The 25,624-nt window shown below is 52.5% G+C and overlaps 1 protein-coding gene across 4 annotated transcripts in view; it reads left to right on the forward strand.

Moving 5' to 3' along the window:
• Positions 1 to 25,624, forward strand: part of usp34 (ubiquitin specific peptidase 34) — a 32,024-nt gene that overhangs the window by 1,801 nt on the left and 4,599 nt on the right. Inside the window, exons 2-65 of one of the 4 annotated variants that reach the window (XM_062564783.1) lie at positions 2,291 to 2,381; positions 2,670 to 3,210; positions 3,295 to 3,345; positions 3,907 to 4,056; positions 4,259 to 4,326; positions 5,889 to 6,081; positions 6,278 to 6,339; positions 6,490 to 6,571; positions 6,696 to 6,788; positions 7,127 to 7,252; positions 7,331 to 7,460; positions 7,579 to 7,700; positions 8,077 to 8,846; positions 8,933 to 9,147; positions 9,224 to 9,342; positions 9,554 to 9,681; positions 9,796 to 9,885; positions 9,994 to 10,089; positions 10,185 to 10,267; positions 10,852 to 11,006; positions 11,093 to 11,206; positions 11,303 to 11,402; positions 11,530 to 11,692; positions 11,809 to 11,944; positions 13,430 to 13,580; positions 13,739 to 13,839; positions 13,939 to 14,154; positions 14,247 to 14,372; positions 14,526 to 14,648; positions 14,975 to 15,058; positions 15,259 to 15,345; positions 15,454 to 15,737; positions 15,831 to 15,871; positions 15,961 to 16,085; positions 16,188 to 16,340; positions 16,770 to 16,874; positions 16,968 to 17,062; positions 17,409 to 17,713; positions 18,187 to 18,350; positions 18,445 to 18,510; positions 18,674 to 18,820; positions 18,981 to 19,037; positions 19,267 to 19,344; positions 19,435 to 19,529; positions 19,608 to 19,780; positions 19,866 to 20,016; positions 20,104 to 20,182; positions 20,269 to 20,322; positions 20,422 to 20,520; positions 20,606 to 20,670; positions 20,762 to 20,837; positions 21,116 to 21,163; positions 21,256 to 21,321; positions 21,411 to 21,491; positions 21,569 to 21,654; positions 22,109 to 22,277; positions 22,418 to 22,492; positions 22,610 to 22,761; positions 22,925 to 23,078; positions 23,159 to 23,203; positions 23,309 to 23,413; positions 23,671 to 23,818; positions 24,364 to 24,668; positions 25,044 to 25,373. In XM_062564783.1, the coding sequence (XP_062420767.1) occupies positions 2,291 to 2,381; positions 2,670 to 3,210; positions 3,295 to 3,345; positions 3,907 to 4,056; positions 4,259 to 4,326; positions 5,889 to 6,081; positions 6,278 to 6,339; positions 6,490 to 6,571; positions 6,696 to 6,788; positions 7,127 to 7,252; positions 7,331 to 7,460; positions 7,579 to 7,700; positions 8,077 to 8,846; positions 8,933 to 9,147; positions 9,224 to 9,342; positions 9,554 to 9,681; positions 9,796 to 9,885; positions 9,994 to 10,089; positions 10,185 to 10,267; positions 10,852 to 11,006; positions 11,093 to 11,206; positions 11,303 to 11,402; positions 11,530 to 11,692; positions 11,809 to 11,944; positions 13,430 to 13,580; positions 13,739 to 13,839; positions 13,939 to 14,154; positions 14,247 to 14,372; positions 14,526 to 14,648; positions 14,975 to 15,058; positions 15,259 to 15,345; positions 15,454 to 15,737; positions 15,831 to 15,871; positions 15,961 to 16,085; positions 16,188 to 16,340; positions 16,770 to 16,874; positions 16,968 to 17,062; positions 17,409 to 17,713; positions 18,187 to 18,350; positions 18,445 to 18,510; positions 18,674 to 18,820; positions 18,981 to 19,037; positions 19,267 to 19,344; positions 19,435 to 19,529; positions 19,608 to 19,780; positions 19,866 to 20,016; positions 20,104 to 20,182; positions 20,269 to 20,322; positions 20,422 to 20,520; positions 20,606 to 20,670; positions 20,762 to 20,837; positions 21,116 to 21,163; positions 21,256 to 21,321; positions 21,411 to 21,491; positions 21,569 to 21,654; positions 22,109 to 22,277; positions 22,418 to 22,492; positions 22,610 to 22,761; positions 22,925 to 23,078; positions 23,159 to 23,203; positions 23,309 to 23,413; positions 23,671 to 23,818; positions 24,364 to 24,668; positions 25,044 to 25,373 (8,942 nt within the window). The remainder of the gene's footprint in view (positions 1 to 2,290; positions 2,382 to 2,669; positions 3,211 to 3,294; positions 3,346 to 3,906; positions 4,057 to 4,258; positions 4,327 to 5,888; positions 6,082 to 6,277; positions 6,340 to 6,489; positions 6,572 to 6,695; positions 6,789 to 7,126; positions 7,253 to 7,330; positions 7,461 to 7,578; positions 7,701 to 8,076; positions 8,847 to 8,932; positions 9,148 to 9,223; positions 9,343 to 9,553; positions 9,682 to 9,795; positions 9,886 to 9,993; positions 10,090 to 10,184; positions 10,268 to 10,851; positions 11,007 to 11,092; positions 11,207 to 11,302; positions 11,403 to 11,529; positions 11,693 to 11,808; positions 11,945 to 13,429; positions 13,581 to 13,738; positions 13,840 to 13,938; positions 14,155 to 14,246; positions 14,373 to 14,525; positions 14,649 to 14,974; positions 15,059 to 15,258; positions 15,346 to 15,453; positions 15,738 to 15,830; positions 15,872 to 15,960; positions 16,086 to 16,187; positions 16,341 to 16,769; positions 16,875 to 16,967; positions 17,063 to 17,408; positions 17,714 to 18,186; positions 18,351 to 18,444; positions 18,511 to 18,673; positions 18,821 to 18,980; positions 19,038 to 19,266; positions 19,345 to 19,434; positions 19,530 to 19,607; positions 19,781 to 19,865; positions 20,017 to 20,103; positions 20,183 to 20,268; positions 20,323 to 20,421; positions 20,521 to 20,605; positions 20,671 to 20,761; positions 20,838 to 21,115; positions 21,164 to 21,255; positions 21,322 to 21,410; positions 21,492 to 21,568; positions 21,655 to 22,108; positions 22,278 to 22,417; positions 22,493 to 22,609; positions 22,762 to 22,924; positions 23,079 to 23,158; positions 23,204 to 23,308; positions 23,414 to 23,670; positions 23,819 to 24,363; positions 24,669 to 25,043; positions 25,374 to 25,624) is intronic. The other 3 variants (XM_062564785.1, XM_062564784.1, XM_062564786.1) reach the window with 3 other exon arrangements.

The following is a 25,624-nucleotide window of genomic DNA, read 5'->3' on the forward strand; positions in this document are numbered from 1 at the left end:
CCTACGTGACGTCATCAGTAGGTAAATGGTAGAAACCAAACAGAGGTCTGTGTGCGTTCTGTTTGGCGTGTTTCTCTCTTTGTCTTTACGATGACATTTAAAGGTCAGAGCCGTTGGTCAGAAGGGGGTTATTGATTTTGGGTGATGGGGCCCGGGGCTTCCGGTTGACTGCTGGTTCTGCCCAAAATGTGTTGGGTGGGTGAAGTGGGTCTGGCTTTGTGTTTTGGAGACGTTGTAAACAGCAAAGACACAAACGTACTCTGAAGACCCAAAATCCAGGAAGCACTCTGTTGTCAGGTCTTTGAACGCGGGGGTCCAGACCAGAAGTACCGTCATGTATTTTCAATGAATTCTTGTACGACTGATCTGTTCACATCAATTGTGTGATTGTTGTCTATTTGAAATATTCCACCTTCTGGTTGTTTAAGCGGTTAATGCGACAGGAGGCACATTCATAATATCGTATTATATGATGGAGACTGTATCGATGTGTGGAACAGTGTATTTTTTGGGAGTCAGTAGGGCAGCTTTGACGTGGATCACAAAGCACGAGCTTTGCTTTGTGATCCACGGTGATCGGATGTCAAACGGCGTCTCATTTCATTCCCAGCTTGCTCAGGTCGCTGTGTGTAAAGCAGCAGAGATCATAGAGATCATAGAGACACACTGAACACAAGCAGCCTCAGCCAAACTGGTCCTAACTGTACGAAATACCTGATTTAGTTTTAGTTGGAACCAAAAGATGATTTGGTTCAACCTCCAGCCCTACTCATGAATATTTTGTGTTTTTGTGTGTGTGTGTGTGTGTGTGAGCCGCGTTGATCGGGCGTGTCCCAACACTGAGCTCATCCACGTGGTTCCTAAAAATACAACAATGTGCTTCCTTTGTGTTTTCACGTGTGCTTGTTGAATGACTGAACTAACAATGCAAAGATGCTATTTTGTATTTTCTGACTTTTTAATATCTTAAACTGTTTGAAAAAACAGAACTCGTTACGAATGGAAAGTCACTCGTATGAGTTTACTTTCCTTAAACAGGATGACGCAACTTGCAAAGATGCTGCCTCACATGCACAAAATGTTCCCTTTTTGGGAGATGTTCTAACCCGGTCTATTACCCCGACGTATGACAATATCCGTCTGGAATGCCAGTCGAAGATAACGGAGACCTCTCAGAGCCCGGTTTGGGCCGTAAGTGAATTGATCCGCTCGCTGCGATGATTTCACACGTGGCGTCGGATGGAATGATGAGGCGGTGGCGTTGGGTCATTCGTGGCTATTCGGACCACTCAGAGCGGCCAATGTTTCCACATTCATCTGAGCTTCTGGTCATAGCGCTAGGTTCAGGGATCATCTACTTGTCATGGTGTCGTCATTTCTTCTATATCAATGTCTGCCAAACCGTCCTCACCGTGAACACGGCCCCCATTTGACCTTCTGATGACCCACCTGTGGCCACGACGTCACTGCCCCCTGGACACAACTAATAAAAGTAACCGTAAAGGCATTTACTGTGAGGGGGAAACGCATCTGCCACCTCCCATTGGTCGTTGCTGGTCACATGACGTGTGGCGTGCTCTGCGGCGTTGCTGAAGTCTTTATTTTGGGCTCGGCCCGGGAGCGCCTGTGTCCCGTTGTGTGTCTTTGCTGTGCGATCCAGGTCAGCGGCCGGGTCACTCGGCTCAGATAGAAGAAGTGTAACTTTAGATACTTAATGCCTCTGTTGTTGGTAGCGTGCATTTTGAGTTTGTGTCCAACTTGTCTTTATTAATGTTGACCAAACATGACGACGTCCTCCATGTTTGCAGGTAGCAATCGGTAGTTTTTTATATCCAATATGTTTATTATGTACTTAAACCATAAAAACACCTCCATCGTGGGTAAATGCCATTATTTGATAATGATTATATATTCTTCTTGCATGAATATCAGTGTCATTAGTGATGATGATGATGTGGATGATGATGATGTGGATGATGATGATGATGTGGATGGGTGAAAAATAGAGCGTGATTTGAAGAAAAACCTTTTATATTTATGTAAAAGGAACTTATGGTCCCCTTCATTGTTTTGTTGGTTTGCTTTCTAAAATGTTTTGTTTTTGACCAACATTCCATCTGCCTTATTAAGATCATTAATAGTTGTAGTATTCTAATGGCTTGAAACGGTGACCAATAGCCAGCCCTCATTCTTTGGTTTAAAATCAAAGTGAGTTATTTAACGTGACTGAAAGTAAGCGACCCGTCTGCCAGTAGAACCAGATGATTTTCTTCTGATGGTTCTGTTTCAGTATCGGACACCGACGGCAGCGACGGCGGCTTCCAGCTGAAGAAGGAACACGCCCTGCGAGTGCTGGGCTACATCAGCTCCTGGACCCAGAGGTCAGTGACGTCACCTGGTACCACGTGTCCACCGCTGTCTCTTTACAACCAGGCTCCTCTCGTCCTCGTGCCGATCGGGTCGTGGGCGTCGGGTCTTGTTTTTACAAAAAGTGTAAATTTAATTTCTCACAAAGTAGAAAATCCTCGTGGAAGTGATGTAACAAAGGGATGAAGATCTGGTAGTGAGGACATCGGCCGACCTAAAAAAATGAGCAGTGACTTTAGTGATGGGTTTCACGGCTCCTCTCGACTCCACGCAGTGACGTGTCCCCCTCCTTGTGTCCTCAGACAATGTCTCTGCTGCTTCAAGGAGTACAAGCACCTGGAGGTCTTCAATCAGCTGGTCTACGCCCTCATCAACCTGGTCATCGCTCAGATCAGCAGCCTGAGAGACCGCCTCTGCAGCGCCCAGGACCGCCTCCACAAAGGAGGCGCGCCCGGGGCCGAGGGGGGGTCCGAATGGCGCGGCGGCGGCGAGGCCCCGTCCGGGCCCCTCCCCCAGCCGTCCTCGCCCGGGGAGGACGAACCCGTGAATGTGGAGAGGGACTCCGCCGAGGAGGACGCCGCCGACGCCCCCCCCGACCTCGGCAAGGGGCGGAGTCAGGGGCCCGGCCAGCCGTGTGAGGCCCCGATGGAGGCCCTGGGGCCCGGGGAGGGCGGCGGTGGGTCCGCGGGTGGTGCTGGAGGAAGCAGCAGTGACCTCCAGGACCCGTTCAGCTCGTGGAGCACGGAGGAGAGGGAGAAACTCCTGTTGTGTGCCGCCAAGATCTTCCAGATCCAGTTCCCCCTCTACACGGCCTACAAACACAACACGCACCCCACCATAGAGGTGAGTCCACATGGGGGACGTTCTCAGGACCGACGTGTACACTGTGATCCACAAACCACTAAGTTGTGTCTTTGTCCTCTGCAGGACATTTCTGCTCACGAGAGCAACATCCTGGGCTCCTTCTGCGACATGAACGTAAGAAATCAGGTTGATCTTCAATGATCAAAAAAGTCTAATGGTATAAAACGGAGGTAACTCTTTGCCAGTGTCATCAACACAATGGTAGCTGATCCGTTGAGGCGAGGGATGACGGGTAACCGGGTCTCGTCGGCCCGTCTCAGGCTTTGTGTGACTCAGATTCCTGTTTCATGGAGCTCACAATCGGTCCAATAACAGTTTGGAAAGAAAAACGAATTTTCGTGTTTTTGAATCTGGACAGATTGACCAAAATAAACAACCACATGATGACAGACTAAATGAGACCCCACCCCTCCCCTCCCCCCCACCGCCTTGTGTAAACCAGGGAGAAATGGTAACGATGGTAAACGTTGAGGAATGCAGCAGATCTTAAAAACAAATACTGGGTCTCTGCAGCTGGTGTCGACACGAGTTTGAATCCATGCAAATTATAACGTTTTCGCGGTGAAGGAGACAAATAAAAGCCGCTCTGGCAGCTGTGTACTTACTGTGTAAGTAAAGATAAACAGCCTCTCGCTTTACTGAGGTGCCCCCCCCCCCCCCCCCCATGTTGACCAGGACGTGGAGGTGCCTCTGCATCTGCTGCGCTACGTCTGTCTGTTCTGCGGGAAGCACGGCCTCTCCCTGATGAAGGAGTGCTTCGAGACGGGCACCCCGGAGAGCCTCCCCTTCGCCATCGCACACGCCTTCATCACCATCGTCTCCAACGTGAGTCGCCGCCGCCGCCTATGAACTCAGTGTGTGACCCTCCAATGAGCCACGCATCTCAATTCAATGGAAGGTGGAGGGGGATTTGGAGGGAAAGGGGGGGGGGGGGGGGGGTCCCTGTGACATCGATGGATTGTCACAAAGACGTCCCGTGTGTATCATGTACTCTGTTTGATGTGCGTTTGGTTCTTTCGGCCCACAGATCCGGATCTGGCTGCACATTCCCGCGGTGATGCAGCACATCATACCGTTCCGCACCTACGTAATCCGGTGAGTTCACTCCCGGGTCACATGATCGTTTCATCCCAACGCCAGTTCAAGGTTTCCCTTTGATTCCATTAAAGACGGCGTGTGGTCATTGTGTTGCATTGTGGATACACGCAAAGCTTTGCAGTATCATGTTGAAGAGCCGAAGCTCGCTTTAGCAGCTCGTTAACGGAGAGTTTATCAATTTATATTGATTATTAAAACGCTCTCTGAAACGTCGCCGCACGCACGACTTCTTCCCAGTTTTATTTAACTCTAGCTGCCATATTGTGGCAGCCGACAGATCCTGGAAGGAAGGAAGGAAGGAAGGAAGGAAAGAAGGAAGGAAGGAAGGAAGGTTGAGTGTCCGCGGAGGATCGGTGGCGACTTATTGACTCCGATCAGAACGACCCAAACATGTTTGTTTGTTTATACCGCTGGGTGTCGTTCTGTCAAAGGTTAAAATCCTCATTGCATCTTTTTATATTCGTTTATATTTTGTTCTCTTTCTCGCCACCCAGTCAAACTCGCTGACTCGTGTCCACCCCCCAACCCCCCCCCCCCCGCCCCCCCAACTCTCCAAATACCGAGAGCCTCACATGTGTTGTTGCTAGGAAGAGCCTCTGTCACCATGGCAACGGTTGCTAGGCCTCCGGTGCACCTCTCCTCACATGACCCCAGAGGAGGCGGAGCCCTGTCATGTGACGCAGGCAGCGCTGATTACTGCCACAAGAAGAAAGGACCAACCCTTGATTTTTTTTATCGAGACATCCGCGATCCTTTCTGCTTCTTCTGCACGGCGACACACACACACACACACACACGCACACGCACACGCACACGCACACGCACACACACAAAAACACCTGGATGCCCTCCAGGTGTTTTTGTGTGTGTCCCGTTTTGGAGAAGCAGCTTTAGTGTCTTTCTAAAAAGGTGCAGGAGAGAAAACAGACTCACAGAACACACTTTGTTTTAAAGCTATAAGCTCACAGGCTGAGCAAAGGCTGCATGACTCACTACACACAAGTGGGTAATGGAAACTGCGGCCTAAACACAAATGGATGCTGGCTACACATAAAAGCAGATTCATCGTGTTCAAGAGCAGAAATGACTCTTTGGATGAAGACAAACGAATCCGTTTCTGTTCCTGGACTTCTAGAGTTCAGTTTAGGTTTCACCGAAGCACAAACCTCCTTTTTTAAGAGCAAATGGCGATGATCTGAAAGCCATAAACCCAAGGAGCAGAGCGGATGAGTCAGCTGATCGCTGCGAGAGGAATGTGGTTAACAATAAAAATAAAATAAAGATCTCCAGACGAATAACTTTAAGATATTGTTGAGTCTCATTCTGCTGCGTGTTCTTGTTCCCATGCAGCCCACTGTCACTCCAACCCCCCCCCCCCCCCCCCGCTGGGTAGTTTTCACAAATGAGCCGCATTCATAGAAGAGCACAAACAAAATCAGCAACTAAATAATTAATCTGGTCTTTTATTACAAACCCGGCTAGATGGGTGACAGGTGGTTTCACTCCGTCTGAACATCGGCACTGAGCGCACACCTCCCTCTCTCTCCCCCCCCCTGCAGGTATCTCTGCAAGCTGTCGGACCAGGAGCTGCGGCAGAGCGCGGCGCGCAACATGGCCGACCTGATGTGGAGCACGGTGAAGGAGCCGCTGGACAGCGCGCTGTGCTTCGACAAGGAGAGCCTGGACCTCGCCTTCAAGTACTTCATGTCCCCGACGCTCACCATGAGGCTGGCGGGGCTCAGCCAGATCACCGTGAGTGACACTCGTTCAGAAGGACTCCAAAGTCCCAAAGACCAGTATCCTACACCGATTGATCAGGACAGACCGATATTAGTGCAACACACTGGAGCCATTTCTTTCAACAGCTTTGTTTTAATTCACACGCCTTTTTGTTGGTTTGTGTGATGCTGCTGTGAAACGACATTGAATCCGCGTGTTGTTTCCTCAGAACCAACTCCACACCTTCAACGACGTCTGCAACAACGAGTCCCTGGTGTCCGACACGGAGACGTGAGTGGGTTTCATTACGTTGTTGTTGTTGTTGTTGTTGTTGTCTGCTTCAATGTATCAACACAACATCGCCCATGTGACCGATTACACGTGAGTGTCCATCTCTGCTCACACATCGTCCGATTTAACTTTGGCTCTGATTCCTCTCAGGTCGATCGCGAAGGAACTGGCCGACTGGCTGATCTTCAACAACGTGGTGGAGCACATATTCGGGCCAAATTTGCACATTGAGGTGAGACCTTTTTGAGACGTCAGACGGGCTTTTTTGCATCCGATTGGAACTCATTTCATTAATGTTAATTTTACCTGAGCACGGGCAGCTTTTAAGTGAGCGTGTGTGTGTGTGTGTTTTCCAGATCATTAAACAGTGCCAAGTGATCCTGAACTTCTTGGCTGCAGAAGGGCGACTCAGCACGCAGCATGTGGACTGCATCTGGGCTGCAGCTCAGGTGAGACCGATTTACACCGGACTCCTTAAACCGTTCTGTGCAACCGCACCAAGGAGCCCGCATCACTTCATCACTTCATCACTTCATCACTTCATCACTTCATCAGGGCCGTGGATCAGATCAGCCCAGATGACAACAGCTGGTCTTCGAGTCCTAATATTTGGCCTTGTAGCCGTCAATAATGATTTTGAATATGTGGATTTGGGTGAATTCAGTTTAATTGCAGCTTCACTAAATAACAAGTAGTTAAGAAACATTGTATGCAGACAGTAAAACTAAAAGTTCTGCGGGAAGAAACGTCAAAAATGAGATGAATAACGTTTTGTTTGTTGTTGCAGCTGAAACACTGCAGCCGTTACATCCATGACCTTTTCCCCTCGCTCATCAAAAACCTGGACCCGGTGCCCCTCCGCCACGTCCTCAACCTGGTGTCCGGCCTGCACCCCAGCGCCCACACAGAACAGGTACACACACACACACACACACACCATGCCCTCTGCGCCTCCATAAATGAAAGCTCATGGTTGTCCCTCCCCCCTCAGACGTTGTACCTGGCCTCCATGCTGATCAAGGCTCTGTGGAACAACGCCCTGGCAGCCAAGGCCCAGCTGTCCAAGCAGAGCTCCTTCGCCTCGCTGCTCAACACCAACATGCCCATGGGCAACAAGAAAGGTCCGTCTGCTTCTAGAAGCTACCTTCTCATTGTGTCCATTCATATTGTCCTGAACTAAAAAGAGTAGGTTTAGATGGTTTACATATTGATCCATTTTTTCTTCTGGTCTGCTCCCAGGTTCCCCGGCAGTCAGTCCAGACAGCAGCGACACGCAACACAGCGGAGGCAGCGACATGGAGATGGACGACCAGATGATGAGCGGCAGCAAGAGGGGCCAGCAGAGGCTGTCTGACACGGAGGTGCACACACACACACACACACACACACACACACACACACACACACACAGGCGCCTGCAGGCTACACTCTGTGTCAGAAGTCCTCTGGGACCGTGATCTGACTCAATTTGAGCTCTGCTACAGTGAATCCAGTCTGTCTCTGTGAGACATTGTCCCCGTGGTGGGACTAATGCCGGAGACACCGGGACACAACCTGAGCAGAGACGCTTTTTTGGAAGTTTGACCACAGACCACTATTGAGTCTTTGTGTATCTACGTGTCAAATAACTGAACTAAACTAGATCTTTTAGCTTTTCCCCTTTTTTCTTTTTTTGGATGTGACCGCTTTTATTCACCAAAGTGAATTTAAAATGACGGATTCTGGTGTGTTCCTCAGGAGTCGATGCAGGGCAGCTCGGACGAGACGGCGAACAGCGCGGAGGAAGGCAGCAGCGGGCCGGGCAGCAGCAGCGGCCGCAGCGAGGCCTCCAGCAACGAGGCGGCCTCCAGCCGAGCCAGCCAATCAGCAGGGAGCCCCGGCAGCGAGATGCACTCCGACGACATGGCGGACAGCGAGGCCCTGAAGGAGGAGGAAGAGGAGGAGGAGGAGGAGGAAGACGATGAGGAAGAGGAAGATGAGGAGGACGAGGAGGAGGAGGACGATGACGACGAGGAGGAAGACGACGATGACGAGGAAGAGGACGACGAGGACGAAGGCAAGGGGAACCGGCCGTCTGGCGAGGTCGGCCCGAAGAAGGAGCAGACGGAGTCCAGGAAGAGGAAGGCGGGGGAGGCGCTCGGCGAGGGGACCGGCCAGGGGGCGGGGCCCGGGGGTTCAGGGGGCGGGATCAAGTCCAAGGGCCTCCCCTTCAACCCCGAGACGTCCGCCGCCATGGTTGCCACGGCGTCGTTGGAGAGCCGGATGAGGATGCTGGACGCCTGTTCCGCGTCGTCGTCCGCGCGGCCCGAGGGGGCGGAGCCCGGGCAGCAGCAGCCCAACGCCGGCCCCCCGCAGATGGCCCCGGGCCCTCAGGAGCCGCCCTGCCTGCCGCGGCCCGGCGACTTCCTGGGCGAGGCCATTGGCAGTGAGCTCTTCAACTGCCGCCGCTTCATTGGGCCCCAGCACCACCACCACCATCACCACCACCACCACCATCACCACGAAGGGTGGGGCTCAAGTCTCCGAAAACACCAGGCTGTGTTGATGAGTGCAATGATAACGCTGATTTAAAACCCCTCCCTTCCTCCGTCAGGCCCACGGTGGAGGACATGCTGAGCGCCGACGACGTGAGCTGCAGCAGCTCCCAGGTCAGCGCCAAGTCGGAGAAGAACATGGCCGACTTTGACGGCGAGGAGTCGGGCTGCGAGGAGGAGCTGGTCCAGATCAACTCCCACGCCGAGCTCAGCTCGCACCTGCAGCAGCACCTCCCCAACCTGGCCTCCATCTACCATGAGCACCTGGTGCAAGGTGAGCCGCGCGTTTGGAATGGACCGGTTCACTCGGGGGGGGTCGGCGTCTCCTCACCGCTGTTGTGTCCCTGCAGGTCCAGCTGTTCATAAACATCAGTACGCCAGCGGCCACGCGGTGACCGACATCAACCTGGACAACGTTTGCAAGAAGGGCAACACGCTGCTGTGGGACCTGGTGCAGGACGAGGACGCGGTACGACTTCTGTCCACATTGATGCTGTCATGTTCATGGACGGGGGCTTTATTTTTGAATGTCGGTCCTCGGATGCATGAAGGCAGTAGGGCGACTAGTTTGGCTCCCACGAAAATAAACAAAACGGATAATTTAAATAAAACATCATTAAGTCAACTTTGAGCCTCAGTGTGACTTTGTTTTTCTTTATTTTTTTACATATTTTCCCTAGATTCATCTCTCTGAAGGTCTGATTAACGAGGCGGAGAAGCTGTTGTGTTCCCTCGTCTGCTGGTTCACCGACAGACAGATTCGAATGCGCTTCATCGAGGGTTGCCTTGACAACCTGGCCCACCACAGGTAAGGTGGTCCGATTCTTCTTACTCCGGCTGGATTTAATCATTTCACCAAACCACCATCACTCCCTGAACACTCAATATTCTGTTTCCCCCCCTCCCCCCCCCACCTTCTCAGGTCTGTTGTGGTTTCCTTGCGTCTGCTCCCCAAACTTTTCGGCACTTTTCAGCAGTTTGGCTCCAGTTACGACACTCACTGGATCACCATGTAAGTGCAGCCGCTTCGCCTTCAGATCGCTGCAAGCGGGCTCAGGTGAGCGTTGCAGAGCGAGTGTGCGTCTACTTATTTATAAAGTGTGTGTTTCGGCTCCGTCAGGTGGGCGGAGAAGGAGCTGCACATGATGAAGCTGTTCTTCGACAACCTGCAGCACTACATCCAGGAAGTCCGCGAGCACCGGCACAAGTTCGCACTGTGAGTCGCTCCGAGGCCTCGTTGTTTTCTTAAAACATTCAAAGACATTCCCTCAAACGAGTACTGAGCGGCGTCCCTCTGCCGCGCGGTTGCAGGTACAGCCACAGCGCGGAGGTCCAGGTGCGCCTGCAGTTTCTCACCTGTGTCTTCTCCACACTGGGATCTCCAGACCACTTCAGTAAGACTCGGCTCCTTGCATCAACCTGTTTAGAAATGCAACTCTCTTGTAGTGATGATTGTGCTGCTGTGCGCTGGTGTTAATGTAAGCAACACGGGTCGTCACCAAATGCCCAGGAAGTTGAAACCTCAAAATATCCGGAACTATTAATCAGCAAATTTAAATTGGATGTAATTTTGGGCTTTTTGCAGAAAGGGGTCCACAGCTGTTTAGTCAGTGGATTACTTCTAGAATAAGAATAATTTGGAAAATTAGCTGTTAATGTTTCTCTTTAAGGGGGAAGCTGCAGAAATAAATATAAATGGTCATTATGGAACCATTTATGAAAACGTAACCAGTTCCTGCTATTTTCCACCAGATTGAGCCCAGTATGATCATTCAAGTCGTGTCTAAATTTAAAATCTCTGCAAGAAGCTGAGAGGAAGATGTTTCTGTTAACATTCCCTCTACGAATGTCCATGAAAAGGTCTTCATCTTCCTGGAAGTTTGAAACCTTGAACCTTGTGATCTCCTGAAATGGAGCAACAACACAAGTCTGTGTGTATTGGTGTGTAACTGTGTGTGTGTGTGTGTGTGTGTGTCAGGACTGAGTCTGGAGCAGGTGGACATCCTGTGGCACTGCCTGGTGGAGGACGCCGAGTGTTACGACGACGCGCTGCACTGGTTCCTCAACCAGGTGCGCAGCAAGGACCAGCATGCAATGGGCATGGAGACCTACAAGCATCTATTCCTGGAGAAGGTGAGACGCGGAAATATCCGTCACTTTGAAGTCTGGACGAGCTAGTTCCTGGTTGTCTGATACCGTGTGTGTGTGTGTGTCTTCAGATGCCTCAGCTGAAGCCGGAGACCATCAGCATGACGGGCCTGAACCTCTTTCAACACCTCTGTAACTTGGCGCGCCTCGCCACCAGCGCGCTGGACAACGCCTCCAGCTGTGAGGTACACAAACTCTTCTGGAATTCACGTTCACTATTACAAAAAACAACAACAAGAGCACTTCAATAACTTGGTCAACGTGTGTGTGTGTGTCTCCAGCTGTGCGGCATGGACCAGCTGTGGGGAATCGCTCTGAGAGCTCAGTCCGCCGACATCAGCCGCGCCGCCATCCAGTACATCAACTCCTACTACATCAACGGTTGGTTCCCCTCCTCGGCTCTACGCACCGTCTGATTACATGGAGCAGAGTGAAGATGTAGCCTCTGTAGAAACAAAGCCGTCTGTGGATGTCAGTGACAACACTGCGTGTGCGTGTGACTCTCCAGCTGGAAAGACGGGCCTGGAGAAGGAGCAGGAGTTCATCAGGAAGTGCATGGAGAGTTTGCTGATGGCTTCGGCCAACCTGGAGAAGGACGCTCTCTCCAGCCTGACCAGCATCGAGAGGGGGCTGCTCATGCTCAAAACGCACCTGGAGGCCTTTCGACGCAGGTACGCGGCCGGCTGCAGCGGCTGAAGGGAATCGGACGGAAGACGCTCGTTGCATTTAAGCGTGTTGACGGCGCGTTGTCTCCCCCCCCCCCCCCCCCTCCCCCCCCCCTCGTCAGGTTCGCGTACCACCTGCGGCAGTGGCAGATCGAGGGGACGGGGATCAGCAGCCACCTGAAGGCCCTGAGCGACAAACAGTCCCTGCCGCTCAGGATCGTCTGTCAGCCCGCCGGCCTGCCCGACAAGGTGACAAATGTACAGCTCCGCCCATTCTTGAGTTCCTTACACCTGTATTCTGTGTATCTGCTCCCATAGACGTCTATGAGGAAATGACTCTACTTCTGTGTAGTGACCAGCAGGGGGCGACTCCTCTGCTCCCATAGACGTCTATGAGGAAATGACTCTACTTCTGTGTAGTGACCAGCAGGGGGCGACTCCTCTGCTCCCATAGACGTCTATGAGGAAATGACTCTACTTCTGTGTAGTGACCAGCAGGGGGCGACTCCTCTGGTCCCATAGACGTCTATGAGGAAATGACTCTACTTCTGTGTAGTGACCAGCAGGGGGCGACTCCTCTGCTCCCATAGACGTCTATGAGGAAATGACTCTACTTCTGTGTAGTGACCAGCAGGGGGCGACTCCTCTGCTCCCATAGACGTCTATGAGGAAATGACTCTACTTCTGTGTAGTGACCAGCAGGGGGGGACTCCTCTGCTCCCATAGACGTCTATGAGGAAATGACTCTACTTCTGTGTAGTGACCAGCAGGGGGCGACTCCTCTGCTCCAATAGACGTCTATGAGGAAATGACTCTACTTCTGTGTAGTGACCAGCAGGGGGCGACTCCTCTGCTCCCATAGACGTCTATGAGGAAATGACTCTACTTCTGTGTAGTGACCAGCAGGGGGCGACTCCTCTGCTCCCATAGACGTCTATGAGGAAATGACTCTACTTCTGTGTAGTGACCAGCAGGGGGCGACTCCTCTGCTCCCATAGACGTCTATGAGGAAATGACTCTACTTCTGTGTAGTGACCAGCAGGGGGCGACTCCTCTGCTCCCATAGACGTCTATGAGGAAATGACTCTACTTCTGTGTAGTGACCAGCAGGGGGCGACTCCTCTGCTCCCATAGACGTCTATGAGGAAATGACTACTTCTGTGTAGTGACCAGCAGGGGGCGACTCCTCTGCTCCCATAGACGTCTATGAGGAAATGACTCTACTTCTGTGTAGTGACCAGCAGGGGGCGACTCCTCTGCTCCCATAGACGTCTATGAGGAAATGACTCTACTTCTGTGTAGTGACCAGCAGGGGGCGACTCCTCTGCTCCCATAGACGTCTATGAGGAAATGACTCTACTTCTGTGTAGTGACCAGCAGGGGGCGGCTCCTCTGCTCCCATAGACGTCTATGAGGAAATGACTCTACTTCTGTGTAGTGACCAGCAGGGGGCGACTCCTCTGCTCCCATAGACGTCTATGAGGAAATGACTCTACTTCTGTGTAGTGACCAGCAGGGGGCGACTCCTCTGCTCCCATAGACGTCTATGAGGAAATGACTCTACTTCTGTGTAGTGACCAGCAGGGGGCGACTCCTCTGCTCCCATAGACGTCTATGAGGAAATGACTCTACTTCTGTGTAGTGAAATCTTTCAAGCTAGATTTGATTAAATATAGAATGTAGATTCCAGCCTGTTCCATCGGTCGTGCCTTGTGTGTAAGCCCTCTTCCTTTCATTTGGCAGATGACGATCGAGATGTACCCCAGTGACCAGGTGGCCGACCTGCGAGCTGAGGTCACCCACTGGTACGAGAACCTGCAGAAGGAGCAGATGAACCAGCAGGCTCAGCTGCAGGAGTTCGGCCAAAGCGGGCGGCAGCCGGGAGACTTCCCAGGTCAGCTCCTCTCCTCCTCGCCGCCGCCGCCGCCTTACTTCCTCCAACGTCTCCTCAGCCCTCGGGACAGCGCCCCCCCCCCCCCGAGCCACCGCGTCCCTCTCGTTTCGAAATGCCTCCGGTGAGCTGGTGTGTGACGTCTGTCTCGTCTCCTGCAGGAGGCCTGATGGGACCGGTCCGGATGATCTCCTCCGGCCACGAGCTGACCACGGACTACGACGAGAAGACGCTGCACGAGCTCGGCTTCAAGGACATGCAGGTGACTTCCGTCCTTTCTTTTTGCAAAGGTCCTTCCATCTTCGGTCCGCATTTGGTTTATTTTCTGTCCCTGACTGATGCCTCGGGTGTTTGCTCCCAGATGGTGTTCGTGTCCCTGGGAGCTCCGCGGAGGGAGAGGAAGGGGGAAGGCGTCCAGCTGCCGGCCTCCTGCCTGCCCCCTCCCCAGAAGGAGCACATCCCCATGCTGCTGCTCCTCCAGGAGCCGCACCTCACCACGCTGTTCGACCTGCTGGAGATGCTGGCCTGCTTCAAACCGCCCAGCCCCAACACGGAGAAGGTCCAGGACAACCCCGAGGTGGGCCCGACTGACCGGAGGAACATTTCACCTGGCGTTTTTTGACCGTTCATGCATGCAGAGCATCTCGTAACGATCGTGTGTCCCTGCAGAGCACTCGCTGTGAGGAGCTTCACCTTCACGCAGAGAATCTGTCTCGCCGGGTTTGGGAGCTGCTGATGCTGCTTCCTACGTGTCCCAAGATGCTTCAGGCCTTCCAGAACATCTCGGACGAAACGGTCAGTCGGCCGCTCACCGAAAAGCTTTCAAAGGTTTCCTTTGTGTGTTTATCATTGATCGCTGGAAGGAGTCCTTCTGGAAGTTCCTTCTGGTATTCTGAGTAGCTGAACGTGTGTGTGTGTGTGTGTGTGTGTGTGTGTGTGTGTGTGCAGAATGGAGATGGTCTTTGCTGGAAGGAGCTGCTGAGGATCAAAAGTCCCCACAAGCTGCTGTACGCTCTGGAGATCATCGAGTCTCTGGGGAAACCCAACCGACGCATCCACCGAGAGTCCACTGTAAGCAAGGCAACACACACACATGGGGTTTCTTTTTGGAATTGGTTTTGTGAGTTTAATTTACGTTGAAATAAGTCCAGTCCTCCTTTTGAAGCACTTTCTCGATCTGTATGTTTGTGATTTATGAATCAAACATGTAGATCAACACCAAGATAATAAGCGTTATGACAGTGTCTTTGTGTCCTGAGCAACATGACAAATAAGATCCTATTCAAGTCCTTCAGCAGGACCATCACTGCGACTGATATCGTCACCATGACTTTTTTTCTCCTGGTACTTGGTACCTGTTTGTAAATCTGACCGTGCGAGTGTCTTCATGTGTCCAGGGCAGCTACAGCGATCTGTACCCAGACTCTGACGACTCCAGCGAGGACCAGATAGAAAACAGCAAGAACTCCTGGAGCTGCAAGGTAGTGTTTCACTGCAAGGTCCGTCCTCCACCCAAGAGGTCTGCTGTCATTCATCACGACTAAATATGTCTAAATGACTGATTACTCATCAACTGGGAAGGAGCGGCGCTGTTTAATTGCCGAGACGGCAAAAAATGAAAAGTAAAGAAAAGTAAAGATTTTAACCACATCGTTGTGTTTTTTTTTCTTCTGTCCTCCAGTTTGTGTCCTCCGGAGGCCTCCAGCTGCTGATGGAGATCTTCAACTCGGGGATCCTGGAACCCAAAGACCAGGAGTCGTGGACTGTGGTGAGAGAGCCCGCCTCCCTCTTTTGGGTCTGCAGAGTTATTCCTCCGTCTGGTGTGGAGCCTCACAGCGTCTCCCCCCCCCCCCCCCCCCTCCCCCCCCCCCCTCAGTGGCTGCTGGACTGCCTGGCCTGCCTGCTGAAGTTGATCTGCCAGTTTGCGGTGGACCCCGCCGACCTGGACCTGGCCTACCACGACGTCTTCTCCTGGTCCGGCCTCGCCGACAGCCAACGCAAGCGGGCGTGGCCGGGAAAATCCCGCAAGTCCACCGTGGAGCACGGGAAAGGCCTGCACATCCCCCGGCTCACCGAGGTGTTCCTCAGCCTGGTCCAGGGCACCAACCTCATCCAACGGCTGATCAACGTGGCCTACACCTACGACAACCTGGCGCACAGGTGAGCGCAGGGGACCGCCTCCTGGTGGCATTCAACACGTCCCCGCGTGCTATTATATGTGTCATGTGACATGTTGTCTGGTCCCCTCTGCAGAGTTCTAAAGGCTCAGTCCGACCACAGGTCTCGTCACGAGGGTGAGAGCTTGATGCAACTTGATGCGTGTTTAACGAAAGCGCGTCTCATTCAAACGACACAGTGACGTGATGCTTCTTCTCTTCGCCAGTGACCCACTACTCCATGTGGCTGCTGGTGAGCTGGGCTCACTGCTCCTCCACGGTGAAGTCCAGCCTGGCCGACAGCGACCACCTCCACGACTGGCTGAAGAAACTCACCCTGCTGGTGCCCGAGGTTCGTAAAACATACCTTCACACGATCGTGATGGAATGGACCACCACAGAAGAAGAGCACAGACCACATTAAACGTGTTGTTGTTGTTGTTGTTGTTTTCAGCCGGCTGTGAGACACGAGGCGTGTAACGGCCTCTACAAGCTCTCTCTGTCGGGTCTGGAGGGCGGAGAGTCCATCAACAGGTCCTTCCTGCTGCTCGCCGCCTCCACGCTGCTCAAGTTCCTGCCTGACGCACAAGCCCTCAAACCTCTCCGGGTGGGTCTCACTCACTCACTCACTCACTCACTCACTCACTCACTCACTCACTCACTCTGAAAGCAGTCAGGAAGCGCGTCTGCAGGCTACACTCTGTGTCAGAAGTCCTCTGGGACCGTGATCTGACTCAATTTGAGCTTTGCTACAGTGAACCCAGTCAGTCTCTGTGAGACATTGTCCCCGCGGTGGGACTAATGCCGGAGACACCGGGACACAACCTGAGCAGAGACCCCCGTCCTGGTGTTAGACCACCTGTAGGGATGAGCGTTGCATCACAGTGAACAAAGTGAAAGCGACTCGAGTGAAGAGGAGAATCTGAAAACGGTCCAGGAATAAAAGCAAAGGCAGTTCTTTGTTACAGTAGAGAGGAAATAAGAGTCCTCTGCTGCAGAGCTTCATGGTCAGTGATCCGCGGGGCTTGTTGTGCAGGTGGAGGACTACGAGGAGGAGCCTCTGCTGAGGACCGGCTGTAAGGAATACTTCTGGCTGCTCTGCAAACTCATCGACAACATCCACGTCAAAGACGCCAGCCAGGTGGGATCCCCTGACTGCAGCTGCTGTTGTTGTTGTTGTTGTTGTGATGCGCCCCTGAGCCGTTGCTAGCGTTGGTCTGTTTTGAACTCACAGAAGGTCTCTCCCTCTCTGTCGCTGGCCGGCCCCATGCAGACCACCCTGCTGGACCTGGACGCTCTCGCCCGGCACCTCGCCGACTGCATCCGGAGGTCAGACAGACGCCTTGTATTCACTGTGACCCGCAGCGGGCTGATAGTTTGGATTTAACGTGGCACCTTGTGGTGAATCCTGTTTTAATCCTGTTTATTTATTCAGCACATCAAGCAGCGAGGCAAAGTGCGCCACATGAAACTTAGAAAAATACAACAAATGGTTGTAAAATATGAAATTTCGTAGGAAATTCAAATGTATTTAGTTTAATTAAAGGTGGCGTGAAAGTTCTCTCAAAAAACCCTCATTGAATCTATAAAACTAATCACTCCAAACGAGCTGCTGTGCAAGACTTGACCCCTGTGACCCCTGCGTGACCCCTCCATCCTTCCTCTCTGCTTCCAGCCGCGAGATCCTGGACCAGCAGGACGGCGCCATCGAGGACGACGGGCTGACGGGGCTCCTGCGCCTCGCCACCAGCGTCCTCAAGCACAAGCCGCCCTTCAAGTTCTCCCGCGAGGGTCAGGAGTTCCTGCGCGACGTCCACAACCTCCTCTTCCTGCTGCCCAGCCTGGCCGACCGCGCCCAGCCCAAGTGCAAGTCCCACGCCGCCCGCGCCGCCGCCTACGACCTGCTGGTGGAGACGGTGAAGGGCTCGGTGGAGAACTACCGGCTGCTGCACAACTGGGTCATGTCCCAGCACATGCAAGGTGAGGGAGGCGCCGCTGCTGCTCCACCTTCTCTGGACGGTGACCTGAGCTCAGGAGGCTTTGTTTATTCTTCTCAACGTTTATTTGTGTTTGTCTTTTATCAGAATGTTCCGCACAGAGAAACCAAAGCGTGGAGGAAATAGGTTGCAAATCTGTATTCATATTGTAAAGCAGTGATTCTCAACTGGTGGGTCGCGGACCCGTTTTTAATGGCCTCTGCGTGGGAAAATAAAAATTAGAATTAAACAAACAAAGTCGTTACTAAAGCAGCAGCAGCAGCCCGCCTGCAGGCTACACTCTGTGTCCGACGTCCTCCGGGACCATGATGTGACTCAATTTGAGCTCTGCTACAGTGAACCCAGTCCGTTTCTCAGAGACATTGCCCCCCCCCCCGGTTGGGACTAATGCCGGAGACGCTGGGACAGATAAACGTGAGCGACAGCCAGTGGTTCTAAAGCGTGTCCTTCCTCCAGCGTCTCACGCCCCCTACAAGTGGGACTACTGGCCCCACGACGACGTGCGCGCCGAGTGCCGCTTCGTGGGTCTGACGAACCTGGGAGCGACGTGCTACCTGGCCTCCACCATCCAGCAGCTCTACATGATCCCCGAGGCCCGCCAGGCCGTCTTCACCGCCAAGGTCAGAGCCTGCGAGACGAGCTGAGGGCAGAGCGACCCAGCATTCCAGAGTGTAGATCCTCACGCACTGTGTGTGTACGTGTGTGTGTGTGCAGTATGCTGAGGACATCAAACACAAGACCACGCTGCTGGAGCTGCAGAAGATGTTCACGTATCTCATGGTGAGTTTGTTCTGCTTCAGGGACGTTTTGTTGTCGTCTCGCATTCCTTCATCAATTTCCTGCCGTCCATAAATCTCACAACCTTCATCCAGTCCGCTCCTCGATGACCTCGGCGGTGGATGTAAACGTAGAAGCAGCTGAACGTTCCGTTTGCTTCCTTCAGGAGAGCGAGAGGAAAGCCTACAACCCCCGACCGTTCTGTAAGACCTACACCATGGACAAGCAGCCGCTCAACACCGGGGAGCAGAAGGACATGACGGAGTTCTTCACCGACCTCATCACCAAGATAGAGGAGATGTCTCAGGAGCTGGTAAAGTCTCACGGCTTCACACTGGTTATTCACTGTGATCAAGGCCTGGGGACCAGGAGCAGAGTGGTGGACAGGAAGTGAAATGCATGAAGGGATTAAAACCTGTATTGTTTACACATTTATGCACCTGTTCACGAATGCGTCTTATTTCTTCTCACAGAAGAATACAGTGAAGACTTTGTTTGGAGGCGTCATCACCAACAACGTGGTCTCTCTGGTGAGTTTGAGGATGTTTCATTTGAGTTGAGGAACATTCAACGTTTTCTCCAATACTTGTATTATTTAGGCCATTAATATTCTGATGACCCAAATCAGGCTTCAAGCACAACTCTTAGCTTTGATGTTATTTATCCTTTGCTGTACTTTATTTACCCTTTAAAGTATTTCTGACCATTATTTTTATTTTATAAAATAAGATTCTGACCCTGAGAGGTTTTGTCGTGCAGGACTGTGACCACGTCAGTCAGACGGCGGAGGAGTTTTACACCGTCAGATGTCAAGTGGCGGATATGAAGAACATCTACGTGAGTGTTCAAAGCACAAAGCTACCAGGACTTTGCTTTAGTGTCAAAGTGCTGGTGAGAGAAGCTGTGACCTTGTAACCGTGGTTTCAGGAGTCTCTGGATGAGGTGACCATCAAGGACACCCTGGAGGGGGACAACATGTACACCTGCTCGCAGTGCGGCAAGAAGGTCCGCGCCGAGAAAAGGTCCGTGCAGCTCGCTCCGTCCAAGTGGCCCAAAACCGCTTCGATCCCTTGACTCGATTCTCTCCCCCCCCCCCGCAGGGCGTGTTTCAAGAAGCTGCCCCGCATCCTGAGCTTCAACACCATGAGGTACACCTTCAACATGGTGACCATGATGAAGGAGAAGGTCAACACCCACTTCTCCTTCCCGCTGCGCCTCGACATGACGCCCTACACCGAGGACTTCCTCATGGGCAAAGGGGAGCGCAAGGAGGGTTCGTCCCGAGGAGGCCCGGCGCCGCGAGGATTCGAATGACGTCCCGAGTGGGCTTTTTTAAAAGCGTGTTTTTGTGGCGCCAGGTTTCCGCGAGGAGGGCGAGGCGAACGTCACGGAGAGCTACGAGTACGACCTCATCGGCGTGACGGTGCACACGGGCACGGCGGACGGCGGCCATTACTACAGCTTCATCCGCGACATCGTCAACCCGCACGCCTACAAGAACAACAAGTGGTGAGCGCGCGGAGCGGGCGGCGCCGGCGCCGGGGCTCCCCGGGGGGCTCGGCGGGCGCCTCACGCTAAAAGTGTCTCCTCTGGCAGGTACCTGTTCAACGACGCCGAGGTGAAGCCCTTCGACTCGGCCCAGCTGGCGTCCGAGTGCTTCGGGGGAGAAATGACGGTTCGGGACGGAAACGAAAAAACATTTTGTCCGTCGTCTTTTGAATATTTGCTGACCTCAGTTTTTTTTTTTTTTTTTTTTTCCAGACTAAAACCTACGACTCCGTCACGGACAAGTTCATGGACTTCTCCTTCGAGAAGGTGAGCGAGGTTTTCAGTGATGTCGTTCAGTGTCTGCTGATGGGGGCTCCGGGAGGTGATGACGCAGTGTTTGACCCCCCCCCCCCCCCCCACCCACAGACGCACAGTGCCTACATGCTCTTCTACAAGAGGGTGGAGCTGGAGGAGGAGAACAACGGGAAGGACTGCAGCTTCGACGTCTCTCCTGACCTTCTGGAGGTGACTCCTGAGTCGGAGCTGGAAACGAGCACCTTTCTCTCTGCGCGTCGCACTGTTTGAATGTTGCCGTCTGCTTCTCTTCCAGTGGATCTGGCACGATAACATGCAGTTCCTCCAGGACAAAAATATATTTGAACACACGTACTTTGGGTGGGTAGCCGACCCGTAGCCAGGCTCCTTCTGCACAGAGTGGCTCACTGACTGCCTCCACTAACGCTTGTGTGCACGGGTTCCTTCTCAGCTTCATGTGGCAGCTCTGCGGGAGCATCCCCAGCACGCTGCCCGACCCCAAAGCCGTCTCCCTCATGACGGCCAAGGTGAGCAACGTCACAAAAATGAAATAAAGAGTTGGAGCCAGTGAGCCGTTAACAATTCCCTTAGAGATATTAATGATATTACATCAGATCACCTCTCGGCATAGCGTGAGCCACATCGCACAGCTAACTATGCTAACAGAGCTAGCGGTGTTGGACTTCAAATGTTCTGCTCCGGTGGGACGGAGAGTTCCGTCAAATGTGCAGAATTTGTTGTGTGTTGTGTCTTAAGAGCTGAATTCACAAATAATGATCTGTTTCTCCACCCTGAACCTCTGCAGCTCAGCACCTCGTTCGTCCTCGAGACTTTCATTCACTCCAAGGAGAAGGTAACGCTCGCTGCCCGTCGCCTCGAGGACATTCCGGGGGGGGGGGGGGGTGTCCAGCCGCTGACGCACGTGTCTCCTTTTGTCTCCTCCAGCCCACCATGCTGCAGTGGATCGAGCTCCTCACCAAACAGTTCAACAACAGCCAGGCCGCCTGCGAGGTTCCCGCCGCCTCTTTGATTCTCGTTTCCCCTCCTCGGTGCACGTGGTGCTTTGTTTACGCCCCGCGTGGCGTCTGTTTGTGTTTCAGTGGTTTTTGGATCGAATGGCCGACGACAACTGGTGGCCGATGCAGATCCTCATCAAGTGCCCCAATCAGATCGTCAGACAAGTGAGTTCAACCCGATTTGTCAAAACGTTTCCTGACTCAACGGGCCGCCGCTGACCCGCTGTGCTTCTGTGCTCCAGATGTTCCAGAGGTTGTGTATTCATGTCATCCAGAGGCTCCGCCCGGTTCACGCCCACCTTTACCTGCAGCCCGGCATGGAGGACGGGTACGCTTCACTCACAAGAATAATCACTAATGCTTCTAAGTTTACCTCCCTGCAAATATTCTCCAAATCGTGTTTACATGTTTTTGCATTTTAATGTGTAACAATTTAAATTTGATCCCAACTCCCAAGATTTGTGCAGCACAATCAGACGTTGTTGTTGTTGTGTTTGTGACATCGGAGCCGCCTGTCACTCAGTGCCTCCGTCACCCTGCAGAGAGATTTGTGGCTCCACATCACTCACACACACACACACACACACACACACACACACACACACACACACACACACACACTTGAGAAGTGTTGGACCCGATCACGTGGATGACAGCAGGCTGCAATCATAAAGTGTCATTTCTCATTGAATTACTCGCCTCTGGAAGGTGATGAAGGTCCTCGGTGAATCTGGACCATCTGAAGCTCTGCAGCACCGACCGGTTGTTTTTGTGTGTCTCAGCTCTGACGACATGGACGGGCCGGTGGAGGACATCGGCAGCCGGTCCTGCGTGACGCGCTTCGTGAAGACGCTGCTGTCCATCATGGAGCACGGCGTCAAGCCGCACAGCAAACACCTGACGGAGTACTTCGCCTTCCTCTACGAGTTCGCCAAGATGGGGGAGGAGGAGGTCGGTTTGAGTCGCGGCGTAAATTGAGGGCTTTTATGAGGACCAACGCTCGTTGTTAAAACATCTGTTTGGATATTTTTCTGTACTTAATGTGATTTCTTATTCAAGTCATGCGTCATACATCATGTGTTTGTGTGCAGAGTCAGTTCCTGTTGTCACTACAAGCCATTTCCATCATGGTGCATTTCTACATGGGAACCAAAGGCCCCGAGAATGTAAGTTTAACGCTTTTATTCACTATTTTTCTTTCTTCATGTCTGAATGAAATGTGATAACTGAGTCTGATTGTTCATCGTGGCCTTTGTCCATCTCATTCCACATGTCCCATCCAGCCCCAGGTGGAGGTGCTGTCGGAGGAGGAGGGCGAGGAGGAGGACGAGGAGGAGGACATCTTGTCCCTGGCGGAGGAGAAGTATCGCCCTGCCGCTCTGGAGAAGATGATCGCCCTCATCGCGCTGCTGGTGGAGCAGTCTCGCTCCGAGAGGTACGCAGCAAGCGCCCCCTAAACGCATAAAATAAGCCCCGCCTCCGGATCTGAAACCTTTACTTCAAACGCGTTTGGACCAAGCGATCAGGTGTGTCCCCCCCCCCCCCCCCCTGTTGAAACGTTGAAGGATCTCCAGTCTTCTCCTCTTGGTCCCCTGCAGGCACCTGACTCTGTCGCAGAGCGACATGGCGGCGCTGACCGGAGGGAAGGGCTTCCCCTTCCTCTTCCAGCACATCAGGGACGGCATCAACATCAGGCAGACCTGCAACCTCATCTTCAGCCTGTGTCGCTATAACAACCGCCTGGCCGAGCACGTAGGTTTCCTGGCGGTGCCGCGGACGGGAGCGCGGTGGGTCGCCTTGTTCTGATCTCTCTTTCTCCTCCCCGACTGCAGATCGTGTCGATGCTCTTCACCTCCATCGCCAAGCTGACTCCGGAGGTGAGTCGGTGCGAAGTCGCGCCATCCGTCTGGTCTCCCTTTGTCCTGCCGTCATGCGACCTCCAATATCAGATGATGAGAAGATGTTTGTCTTTCCTCCATCAGGCGGCCAACCCTTTCTTCAAGCTGCTGACGATGTTGATGGAGTTTGCGGGCGGGCCTCCTGGGATGCCCTCCTTCGCCTCCTACATCCTCCAGAGGATCTGGGAGGTAAAACGCAGGCTTCCCTCAAGTACATTTCACTTCATCAACGCAAGTCCACAATGAAGCCGCATTGTTTGATGAAATAAAGACTTTATGAAAAAAAACAGTTTAAAACATTACCACCATCAAACATTCCTCTCTATTTAAGCACCCGATCAGAGGGCAGATTAAGCATGAAAGTGCAAATAAAGTTGTTTTCCCAAATTCTGAGCATCAACATGTGTGTGCGTGTGTGTGTGTGTGTGTGCGTGTGTGCGTGTCAGGTGATCGAGTACAACCCGTCCCAGTGTCTGGACTGGTTGGCTGTGCAGACTCCCAGGAACAAACTGGCCCACAGCTGGGTGCTGCAGAACATGGAGAACTGGGTGGAGCGTTTCCTGCTGGCTCACAACTACCCCCGAGTCCGCACATGTAAGAGCCTCGCCATCCCCCAGAATGCACTGCTGCTGAGTTTTATTTTTTACAAGTAGGATTAACCTCAGATAAATATGGTGCTTATGAGAACAAGTGTGCAAATTCACCTCAGTTTGTTTTATGAATATTTTATTTAGTTTTTTTTCGTTGCTAAGTGACTGCTTGGTAAAACCCACAATGCACTCTGGTCCGTTCTGGGTTACGCCCGGTTTTTGTGAACTGAACCAACACTTTGCCACCAACGTCCACTTGGAATCGAGGTGGAACTGATTTTGACTTCGGGGGTCAAAGGTCACGGTGACCGTACAAAACCATTTAAGCTAGAATTGCAAAGTTTTTATGCCAATAAAGAGTTTTTCACACAATGTTATGTTAGAATTCCAGTTTATTTTTAATATAATATTAAAAATGACGAATCTCTGTACATCGAAGATTAAATCATCACTTTGACACGATGCCCGAGTTCGTATTCCTCGATTAGAAGGAATCAATGAAGCGATAGTTGATCAATAATCATCCCACTGACGTCTCCCCCCTTCCAGCGGCGGCCTACCTCCTCGTCTCCCTCATCCCCAGCAACTCCTTCCGCCAGATGTTCCGCTCCACCCGCTCCCTCCACCTGCCGACCCGCGAGCTGCCGCTGTCGCCCGACACCACCGTGGTCCTCCACCAGGTGTACAACCTGCTGCTCGGGCTGCTGGGACGCGCCAAGCTGTACGTGGACGCCAGCGTGCACGGCACCACCAAGCTGGTCCAGTACTTCAGCTTCATGACCTACTGCCTCATCTCCAAGACGGAGAAGCTCATGTTCTCCGGGTACTTCATGGACCTCTGGAACCTCTTCCAGGTACCATCAGCCTCCTGCTTGATCTGCTCCTCCAGATTAAAGAAGCAGGATTTTGTTGTTTGTAGATTCATTTTTTCAGGTTAAACTTTATTGGGGATCTTCCTCAAAAATACAATACTTTTTTATTTTCATCAAGGGAAGAAAACGGTACTTTATTTTAAATCCTTTATCATGTATTTAGTACATCGCTGATGTTTTTCCTCATTAAATATGGGTGAACAGAAAAGACGTGCAAGACTTAAAATAAAAGTAGTAAATTCCCTACGGGGGAGTATTAAATTAAAGTGGTGCTTTTGCGTAGCGCTCCATCGTAGAGCTGGTCCTCATCCATCCGGGTTGATTCCTCCACCCGTCTCTCTCCCTCTCCGCCCTCAGCCCAAGCTGTCGGAGCCGGCCATCGCCACCAACCACAACAAGCAGGCGCTGCTCTCCTTCTGGTACAACATGTGCGTGGAGTGCCCGGAGAACGTGCGCCTGGTGGTGCAGAACCCCGTGGTGACCAAGAACATCGCCTTCAACTACATCCTGGCCGACCACGACGACCAGGAGGTGGTGCTCTTCAACCGCGGCATGCTGCCCGCCTACTACGGCATCCTGCGCATGTGCTGCGAGCAGTCGCCCGCCTTCACGCGCCAGCTGGCCTCGCACCAGAACATCCAGTGGGCCTTCAAGAACCTGACGCCGCACGCCAGCCAGTACCCGGGGGTGAGTGTGACCTCCGACCCCCTCTGTCAACGTCTCATTGAGTCACTTTATTTCATTTGGATGATTTTGTTTATTTTCCAAAGGTTTCAAGGCGTGACGTAAACAAGAACAAACATTATGAATTCTATTCAACTTTCACTCAAATAATAATTGATATACATCACCTTCATTAATGAGTAAGTCTCTGGGGCTTAGAGTATTTTCCAGATGTGCTGCACACATGCACCAATAAAAGTGTGAGTGATTGAGAG

This window comes from Pungitius pungitius, chromosome 9 (assembly GCF_949316345.1).
Source record: "Pungitius pungitius chromosome 9, fPunPun2.1, whole genome shotgun sequence".
NCBI classification, from domain to species: Eukaryota; Metazoa; Chordata; class Actinopteri; order Perciformes; family Gasterosteidae; genus Pungitius; species Pungitius pungitius.